At 39.5% G+C, this 10,722-nt stretch overlaps 1 protein-coding gene across 1 annotated transcript; it reads right to left on the reverse strand.

The window, feature by feature from the left end:
• Positions 1 to 5,830: 5,830 nt before the first annotated feature.
• Positions 5,831 to 9,526, reverse strand: LOC146981001 (uncharacterized). Its single transcript, XM_085788100.1, has 5 exons — positions 9,254 to 9,526; positions 8,501 to 8,629; positions 7,990 to 8,102; positions 7,283 to 7,477; positions 5,831 to 6,414 (listed from the first exon to the last, which is right to left on the reverse strand). Exons 2-5 carry the CDS (start codon positions 8,607 to 8,609, stop codon positions 6,388 to 6,390), a joined length of 444 nt encoding a protein of 147 aa, XP_085644226.1. The 5' UTR covers positions 8,610 to 8,629; positions 9,254 to 9,526; the 3' UTR covers positions 5,831 to 6,387.
• Positions 9,527 to 10,722: the final 1,196 nt, after the last annotated feature.

Below are 10,722 nucleotides of genomic sequence, written 5' to 3' on the forward strand. Positions count from 1 at the left end.
ACATCTGGCAAACAATAGTGTTCTCACTATCTTTACAAATCTAATCTAATCTAATCTACTTTAACAAACCTAAATCAGACTGAGGTATGGGCTTTTTCTATTGGCAGATCAATCAAGTCACAGTTTATTTATAACCTCAGTCGACCAAAGTGCTGTGCAGTTGTAAAAGTACAATATAGTTCATCATAAACACTATAACAAATAAAAAACAACACAAAGGATAATAATCATTCAATTTAAAACAAATTTAGAATAAAAAGAGAGTAAAAGAGAGAGCCAAGATTACTCGCTTAGCTGGGAGTGAATGCCAAGGAGAAAAGACAGGTTTTTAGGAGTGTTTTAAAATGCTCAACAGGCTGTGCAGCTCTAACATGGAGAGGTAGGCTGTTCCACAGTTTAGGAGCCATGACGATTAATAAAACTTTAAACTTAATCCTAAAATTAATAGGCAGCCAGTGCAAAGATGCAAGGACAAGAGTAATGTGCTCACGCCTTTTCTTTCCAGTCAGCAGGCGGGCAGCAGCATTTTGAACAACTTGCAAACGGCGCAGTGCTGTCTGGTCAAGGCCAACAAACAAGGAATTACAGTAATCTAAACGTGATGTAGCCTAATAAAGGTAGGCTATGAATTAATCTCTCAAAGACGTTTCTTGGGAGATAAACCTTAGCTTTTGCCAACAGGCTTCGTTGAAAGAAGCTTATCTTCTTTCAACTGTGAATTAAACAATGAGTGCCAATCCACCCACTTCAAACATAAACACAGCAATCACACGAGGTAGAAACTGCTGACTTTATAAAACTGACATCCGGAGAGATTAGCAATAACCTTACTGCTCCCTGACACTCCTGTCCTGACTAAGCAAACAAGTTGTCAATTATTTACCCTAAATTGTGATTATTGATGTTGTTTGCCCAGGCTTTCCAAAAGGACACAAAGAGATGTTACTCATCTGGTGGCAATGCTGGTGTTGGTGGTGTTTTGTTTTGTTGTCTCAGTCATATTAAAGGTAATCTGGAGACCTTCATCATGCTGGTAAAACATACTCTGACTTTCACGAAGAAGAATCCCAATCACTAGGGCTGATTGAGGTTGTTTTGGGAGGAATTTGCACAAGCAACTGATGCTGAGTCTATTAAGAAGACATAATGTCAGTATTCAGTGTGAAGGTTACTTTTCACTTGCAAAAATAAATATGATATATACGAGTATTTCCCATCCTAGTTTTCATCTGAACGACAGTGTCTTTACACTCCTACATGTTATTGATAAGAAATAGAGTAGGACATCTGTGTAATATGTGCATCAAAGCAGTGCCCCATGCCTGACCTTGTACTAAATGGCAAACGGAAATGATATGACACATGTGCACAGGAAAGATAATCTAGGGGGTTCACATATTTTGCACATTATATCTTCAAATGAACTATCGGTGAACTTCCTGTGTTCACAATTTTTTCTTTACTTGCACTAATATGGACCAGATGCTGCTTTAATGGTAGGGTTGGAGACCTTCTTTAGATTTTTTTTTAAAACTAAATTGCTTGAAATCCTTTTCATACGCAACCAAGAAATTAAAGCAGTACTAAAGAACTTTCCATTTGGTTGAGTTTGGCGGCGCCGGTGGACCAAAGCGGTAGTGTTTTGCCTGAAGGGAGACTCCATTTCCCATGAGCACTAGCACGTAGCGCCGTAAACATCCTGATCTCCTGGTGCATGGAAATTAACAGAAGACGTCAAAACTAAGTTTCTGTTCTTCTTCAGCGGATCATTTCACAGTAAACACACAAACACAATCCGACGGGAACGTGCCGCATTGCTGCTCCCTCCTCGTCGTGACTCGCGAAAGTTAAAGTGAAACTTAAGTGAGAGCCGGGTTCCTACCATGCTCCTCAAAGCTGCTTAGTGCCAGTGAAGGCCATACAGACCCCCTCAGGCCATGACAGAGGTGTCATTCAACCTGTTGTAAGTCGATGTATCATCACAAAAGTTATGAAGATATTATATGAAGGTTGAAAAGTTACTTAGTGTTGGTTTAAATACTTTTTCACAAAAATGAAAAATGTCAGACGTGTGTGGAACAGACAAAAGCCTGTAAAAACACCATACAAACACCACGTTCAAGCCAAGTAGAATGTGATGCTGGCAAAACTTAAACGTATATTGTAATCCATGTCAGCGCCAATGACACCCGACTTCGCCAGTTAGAGTTAGCTAAAGTTAATATGGCATTGGTGTGTAACTACGCAAAAACAATGTCGGACTCCGTAGTTTTCTCTGGCAGTTGACAGTTGAACTGTCATTATCTTTTATCTGTTGCACTTTGTAGTTTGGCCTTGGTTTCTCACACTCTCTCTGTGATTCCACAGATCCACCGGAGCTCCATCTCTCTGCACCAACCACCACCTCCATCGCCCCCCCAACATTTCCATGTTTTGCATATAAAACTGTTTTCTTGTCTGTATACAACATCTATTGCAAGTCTGCCTGTCCTGGGTGAGGCATCCCTTCTCTGTTGCTCACCCTGAGGTTTCTCCAATTTTTCCCTGTTAAAAGGGTTTCCGGGAGTTTTTCCTCAGTGGATGAGAGGGTCTAAGGGCAGAGGATGTTGTAATGATGCCATGTAAAGCCCTTTGAGACAAACTGTTTGTAAAAATGGGATATACAAATAAAATTACCTTGCCTTGCCTTGATGTGTGTTGAGATTACATTGACATACACGACCCAATATAATCCCAATTTGAGCAATGCAATGCTGTTGCATGTTGTGGGGCTTCACTTTGATGTGAACTCTGGAGGCGTTGCTTCAGAGAAAAGTCTGAAGAAAGGGGCTTGGACTTTTGATTGTTTTAAAAATGTGGCCTGCTAGAACCGTTTTCCCAGGATCTCCTACCCTAAAGGATCGATACGTAAGACTCTGGCCAAAACTGTTGCTGCAATTCAAATTCAAAATACTGCAGCACAATGTTTCCTGTCCGCCTCATCCCCAGACTCGGTTGGTAGGTTGACAGACAAGCTCACCTCTGCCCTGCTGCAGCTTTTTTGGCTATGGTATCCAGAGACTCACTCACACAGTCTCGACCCTACTGGAAACGCAACGATAAAGCGCAACGATAACACAATCAGAAAATGAGTCACTGGCATCTGTCCTCAAGTTCTTCTCCCCTTTCAGCAGTCTCCATCTTTCAAACACATCTGCTATGCAGATCCTGGTTTTGTTTCTGCTTTTGTCAATAGGTTTTTGAGAGTCATAGTGAGGTATTTTAATGTTAGTAACGTCAGACATAATCCAATAATGCTTGTGTCAGGATGTGGGGAAAGAAAGAGGACCCAAACGCAGGAGCGAACACAGGTAGGTACTTGCAAACCGAAGTTTAATACTTAACAGGCAGGAACAGAACACCATGACAAACAAACAATAATCCGACAAGGAACTGAAAGACACACAAGACTACAACTGAACTAATCAAAGTAACAAGCAACAGGTGAGGAGACAGGAGGGCAAAGAAACCTGATTGGTGGAGACCAGGGCCGTTGCTAGGAATTCTGGGCCCCCTGAAAGAATACTAAAGTGGGCCCCTGACTTTTCCACTTTTTTTCTTAGACTACGTATGTATTATCATTTTTTATTTAGCCTACTTTGTTTTGATGCTAATGCAGCATTACTATGAGTATTAGTCAGGGTCTAATGCAGAATAATTCAGTCATACAAAGATTAGACTACTGGGGGGTTTTGTGGGCCCTACTCGGCATTGGGCCCCTAGAATTATCATCACCTTTCTCCCCTATACAACGGCCCTGGTGGAGACACACAAGGAGCAGGGCAGGGCTGACGAGGTGAAACACAGGACAGGTGTGCAAGGAGAGTGAGGAGGGAAAACACAGGAAGTAACACCAAATGCACAAGAACAGAACTACAAAATAAAACTTAAGTAAACAAGAGTCCAAAACAACAGAAAACCGAGCCACTAAATGGCGGCAGACCCAGGGCCATGACAGCTTGTAGCTGCAGCAAAATGCTACTGACTTTGCGATTGGGAGAGAGCTGTGGGTGGCGCGACAGGCCAAAACACAAAATCAAAACATAAACATGATTTGCGTGCTGCAAATAAAATTTTCAAACGCGAATATTCTGGCTGTACTATTGTTGTCAGTTAGATCAGTATTTCAAATTAACACGATTCCTTAGTCTCTGTTGACATATTGGTTGATTTTATGATTACTTGCCATGCAGTAGCTACTTACATATAGCTCCTGAGATGATGAGATGTCAGTCAATGAGCTGTAACACTGAGGTGTGGTGCTCAGGAATTTCAAATCCCTGCCAACTCAAAAATGCAACTGTCCATAAAAAGATTTATTGACCAATCAATCAAATCAATGACTCAAGTTGTGTATCTTCAAGAACATAAAACAATATCGAATAACATAGGGGCACTCCTTTGCTTGTGTGACCAAAAACACAATAGATACCACACCTCTCCATGATCTAGATAATATGTAATTTCACACTGCACACTGAGTTACAGAGAAAGTGTTTTTTCTTATTCTTGTTTTTCTAAATCTCACTAACACTAAGTGCTGGTGTTTAGCTGCTATCTGTAGCTAGGGTTACCCCGGGTCTTAAAAAAAAGAGATAAGAAGGTGCAAGGAAAGTACAAACTTAAATAAATAAATAAATAAATCTTCAAATCTAGTTATTGTCAAGGATGAGCAAAGCAGGGGAAAAGCTGTTCGCTTCAGGGGGCTTTTTTAGGGACATCTACAGTGACCCAGCTTTGTATTAAGATAAGTCTCTTCAACATGAATGGGACTGAAAATATGCATCAAACAGCAGGGAAAATTACTATATCACATAACTGCTATGATCTGTGCCTGACCTTTCATTATATGTCATATGGAAATGAAATGTCAGAACGTCACACATGTTGCACAAGGAAAGATAACCAAGCTAATGGCATATTTTGTAAGCTGTGCACATTCTCTAACCAAGCTTCAAGTCCTTATCTCTTCAAATTTCCCACATTGTAGGTAGACCATGCTATTTGAAGTAGGAGATTTGGGTGAGTGAGGAGATTTTGTGCAGCAGCGGGTGGCCATAAAAGTTGTTATTGACTAACCCACATCTCCTATCACAAACCATCTTTCTATGATCATTATCATCAATGTCATTAATAGTTCACCACTGCAGGAAGTAGAAAGAAGCACGTCAAGGTAAGAGTACAGTTGTGAATGAGATTGTTCCAGTCAGCTGCGGTCACAGTTACCCAGGTTCAAAACCAGTAAATTGTTGTAGTATTAATTGTGTTTGCAGATGTTGTTAATGCTCCCTAGAACCTCAGTGAATATTAACACTCATAGTTGTGTGGGTGTGCTGCTGTAGGTCACATGTATTACAGTCACTGCTTGAATTGGCAGGTTAATTCATTACTCTGTGATTCATTTTGTTCTGTCCACTCCCTCTGTTTCACAACTTCTAGAAACTGTCCATGAGGTAACTTTACATTTTCTATTTTAAGATAGTATATTAGTCTACAATAGAAAAACAAAAAAAAAACAGTGTTACCCTTGGTGACGGTCTACCCACTATGAAAACACCCTCTCTGTATAATGCAGCTTCTACTAGATCATCCAGCAATGGAGCCATGTTCAAAAGTTTTTCTTTATCCTCTTGATCTTAATTGTTTAATCACTTGTACTTTATTGGTCCCCATTTTGCTTATAAATGACCACATGCATGATTTATAAACAGTTTGTATGCAAAATTGGCGAATGAAGGTGAGAGAAACTTCAAAATATATGATATATATGATTTATTAAATATAAAAATACAGAGACACAAAACTATGTGCATATGTAAATATATATATATATATATATATATATATATACTGTAAAGCTTTTCCTTAGAGGAAATGACAAAGAAACCATAACCATGGAATAAACTTCAAAGCGTGTGCTGTCATTGGCTTCAAATGATCTCAGCGAGTCTGCTGAGAGAAAACAGCCGTCGTTGAACTATTGTTTATACGTAAATGCCTCAAGACCCCTGTAAGAACGGTCATTGTTACAGTGCAGTGGCTAAAGGTAATCTAGATAAATAAATAAAGAATACATATGATATAACCGTCAAAAGAGGGTTTAACAAAAAGAAATATTACATTACAGTAAGTGCATAGCATTTTTTGACTTTAGGATTATAAACCAGGATAACTCAGCCCCCACTACCTAGGTTATAAATGCGCAATGATGCATTGCAAGAGTACCACCTTATCTACTGAGAACAGTACGGGAACCAAACAAAACACTGAACAGCCCATCAATGATAAACATTATTAGTAGAATGCAGTGTGTTTTTGTTGCAGAGCTGCAGATCGGGCAGGAGTCTTTCAAGGAGTCTTACAAGTCACACAAACCTGCAAAAACAAATGACACAGAAATGGAAGGTAAGGACCAGTTTTTAAACAAACAGACAGGACATTAAGTAAAACAGAAATTCAGACAGTGATTGCATGTACAGTATGAGATGAAAGATGTGGCAGCAGTCTGGTTGAATAAGAATGTCAACCATTCTTGTTTACATAGTTTATTCCCCAGCACTTGTATTACCATCAACTAATCCGGTAATAACCCCATCAGCTTTGTGTGCTTGGTGCTTTGAAACTCATGCCGCTGCAATGAACTAAGATGTTTGACATGATGTGTATCCTATCAGCTTAGCATCAGCATAAAGCTCAAAGTCCTGTTGTGTCCCAGGGCTCGAGCATGGCTGTATACTAGTATTTGAAACTGTTGCAACAAGATGCAACAGGCAAAAGTGCCACTTGATCCACACACTCCCTAAAAGAGGGGCTTTCTTGGGCCACTGAGACAGCTTCGTACCAAATTTCTTATTTGTACCAGCAGGACGAGAACACAACTGTTACTTGAACTTGACTATGTTTTTTGTCATGCTTCAGGGTCTCTTGTATGGTCGAATATTGTTGGAATTCCTTCATCCTCCTCCTCAAAGGTATTACCAACTCTCTGCACACTAGTAGGTCCTGCCAGTATACTGAATATAAAGGGTTTACATTCATTAGAATTCCTAACTGCCTCGTAAATGTTTTATTTTAAAGATGAGGAAACGATTTCATGATATAGTATGTAAAAGCAGTTAGTGCTGTTTATTAACCTTTCTGAATCCCTTTGTATCTGTGGCAGGAGCACATTAAAAGTAGATGCAATAGAGTAAATCTAAAAATATAATACTAAATAAATTTGGTGTGAATGATGAAAACAGACCTGTTCATCCTTGACGTAAACCCACTTGGTGTCGTCCTCACTGATGATGAGCTTGCCGTTGCTTGAATGGGAGAGGTGTTTTCTGGGTTCGACAACAGATGCCAGGCCATAAAAATCATGATCATGGTGGTGGTTTATCATCACAAACCAGTAATCACTGTTTGAAGTTGGTGGAAAGTCTTTACGCGTCTCCAACTGTGAACACAGAGGGAAAATGTTTAGCAATGTTTTGCCCTTTTAGGAGTCAGGAGTAAGCTCAGACAATTATTATGTAAGATATTTTTTCTTTAACCTGCTGTATGTGCTGATGTCATGTGATACTTTTTCCAAAATCTTGTGAACAAACAATTACACTATAGAGATCAAAAATATAATTAGCTTGAACTTGCAGAAATCAGCCCTTGACACAAGGTCTTTGCAGCATTTTAGATAAACAGTGGACTGTTGACTTGGTTACACTGCAGCTACAATAGTAGCAAATAAAACGTTTTCATGTTGAAAGAAAAGTCCATTAACATTTTTTAAGATACTTTCTACCATGTAATCAACCACTCCTCTGTTGATCCACTGTCCAGATGCCATTATACATGCCAGTATGTTGTATTTGGACTGGTCCTCCATGGCTGTACTAAATTGCTTGAAATTGGCACAAGTAACCTGCTGTAGATTATACTGTTATCTAACTATTGTTAAATGTTTATATTTACCTCAAGTTTTCCTCCATTCACCTTCGGGGAGTAGTAAGTATTTTTATTTCTCCAGACAAAAGCGAAAGCCCTGTTGTTTTCCTTCTCACAGGCCAACAGGGTGAGATTTCGCTCTGACAATAGAAACAAAACAACATTTTTACTGTGCTCCACTGAGTAGTTACATTTTACACCATAATCCAGAATCATTAAAAATCTAAACATTGCTAGTCACTGCAAAGAGTAAATTCATTTAATTAGTATGACTTTTTATTCACTTAATAAATGTACTGTTAAATTTGATCTATAAAGTCCATCTATAAGGTTATGGATGTAAATAATAGTGTTTCTGTTGGTGTCAGACCTAGATCAAGGTTCAATTTTGGTCATTTCACACCACTGTTTTTGACAGTCAAGTAAGGAGTGAAATACAGAATTGTGAATTATTTGTCAAGCATCACATTGGTACTTTCGGAAAAACAACAGATTTGTTACTTTGAGTGGTAGTAGTGATCAGTAGAAAGAGCTGTACCTTCAGATTTTTGAACATCCTCAACAAACAGCTTCAATCCATGTCTGGTGTCCTTGAGTGTGACATATTTTCCCTGGTCGCTCTTCAGGATGATCTTGTATTGCAACATATTGTCTCCTCAGCAGCGTTCTAACAGAAGGGAAAGGACAGAAACAACCTCAGAGTCAGAAACACAGTCTGCAACAGCTCTTAAAGAAGCCTCACAAACCCAAGCTTCCCTGGAGGACAGAACAAATATGTCTCATTTGGACACTGAGAGGAAACAAGTGTCCTTATACTTTGCTAAACTGTACTCAGCCACCACTTCACCCTGTGCTTCTCTCTTGCAGCTACTAGTATAGTTGTCCTGAACAGGGTGTGTTATCTTTGGTATGAAAAAGAAATCGTCCCCTGGGGACAATACCTAGTAAGTTTTACTGTGCAGCTTTAATTGCATCTTTCAATAAAAATCGTTATAGCCTGCTGGATTTCTTTATATGGGGTTACTGCTCTTCAAGTAGAAATAGATATTTGGTGATATAAATAGCCAGGAAGATTATTATATGACACACGTGCACACGTTCTGCAGTAAAAAAGAAAAAAAATGCATGCAACAGGGGAGAAGTTACATGAACTTTTTCACATTTAATTTAATTCGACAGCTTTAAGAGCTCCACTGCTACACGCACTTTAACAGATGAAACTATAGAAATTACAGGGTAAATGAATGCAGAGCCAATGTGCATGTTCATAGAAATAACAACAATCACTTACCGTCGACGAGAGTTTTGACAGGTTGCAGTTCAGGTTGACTGAAGTAGTAGCAGCGTGTATCGGCTTGCTACGGAGAGGTGAGAGTCGTATTTATGCAGACGGACCGGAACTTCTCCAGCCTTGTGACGCGAGATGAACCGTGAACGCGTCTACGAATTAGAGATTAACAACACAAATCTGGGAGTGGTGAAATGCAGAAACTGAGACGTGAGGAAATCCACACTTTTTCTCTCCCAAGCTGTTAGTCTTCGCTTGTCTGCAAAAAGCTCACACACAAGGGGCGCTCATTGGAGAAAAAAAAAACGCCCCCCTCTGGTCTTGGTCTGCTCTCTGACCACACAATCATTTTTTTTTTTTTTTTTGAATTGAAAGTCTTTATTGTCCACTGCCGTGGAAATTCATCTTTGGCCTCATACAAGATAAAAGAGACATAATAGTCACAGATATTCACAATAAGATACACAAAAACACACAAGACACAGGACACACAAGAGCTTCCCGCACCTTTCCCGTCTGTTAAGGAGCATAAAAAGATCCAGGTGAGTAAATAAATAAGAGTAAAATAAGTAGTGAATAATGAAATAAATAAATAAACAGCTCTCAATATCAAAGTCACCTGGTCCTGGTTGATTCATTAATTTGGTTTAATTTGGTTTAGCAAGACAATTGATGTAGGTACAAAGGATTTCTTGAAAATGTTTCTTGTTGATACAGGGACCCTGAATCTCCTTCCTGATGGGAGTCTTTCAAATGCATGATTTAGAGCAGGGGTCTTCAACGTTTTCCAGGCCAAGGACCCCCAAACTGATGGAGAGATGGAGCGGGGACCCCCTACTTATATATAATGTATAAAATTGTGTTTTATAGCCTATTTAAATGGTCTTATAGTGCCGTTGTATAGGTGAGAAAGGTGATGATAATTCTAGGGGCCCACAAAAACCCCGGTAGTCTAATCTTTGTATGACTGAATTCTGCATAAGACCCTGACTGATACTCATAGTAATGCTGCATTAGCATCAAAACAAAGTAGGCTAAATAAGAAATGATAATACATACGTAGTCTATGAAAAAAAGTGGAAAAGTCAGGGGGCAGGGGCCCACTTTAGTATACTTTCAGGGGGCCCAGAATTCCTAGCAAAGGCCCTGGTGCCATATGCCAAAAGTACCATATTCTGGACTATAAATCACACTTTTTTTAGGAGTTTGGCTGGTCATGGGACTCCTATATTTCAAAGGGACTTACATAAAAAATATATGCCATCTATGATCACAACAGGTCACAACTACGCTCGTGGTAACTGAACGCTGCTACTGCACCAATGAAAGAATTACATGACTAAACCATAAAAAGACAGAGAAAACAAAGCAGTGTTTCCCCTACTTTGTTTTTTTCTCTGGCTTTTTATGCATTTATTTTGAAAGGGCAGCTGGAGAGAGACGGGGCGCGGAGAGAAAGTGAGAGGGGGGTT

The sequence above is a fragment of the Trachurus japonicus genome, chromosome 9, assembly GCF_045865225.1.
Source record: "Trachurus japonicus isolate A0001 chromosome 9, Traja_1.0".
Taxonomy (NCBI): Eukaryota; Metazoa; Chordata; class Actinopteri; order Carangiformes; family Carangidae; genus Trachurus; species Trachurus japonicus.

Coding starts and splice junctions, on each gene's coding strand:
- LOC146981001 (XM_085788100.1), bottom strand. CDS start 8,609: ATGTTGCAATACAAGATCATCCTGAAGAGCGACCAGGGAAAATATGTC. Junction 7,478..7,989: donor TGAATGGAGGAAAACTTGAG/GTAAATATAAAC, acceptor CTGTGTTCACAG/TTGGAGACGCGTAAAGACTT. Junction 6,415..7,282: donor TTTACGTCAAGGATGAACAG/GTCTGTTTTCAT, acceptor TTGTTTTTGCAG/GTTTGTGTGACTTGTAAGAC.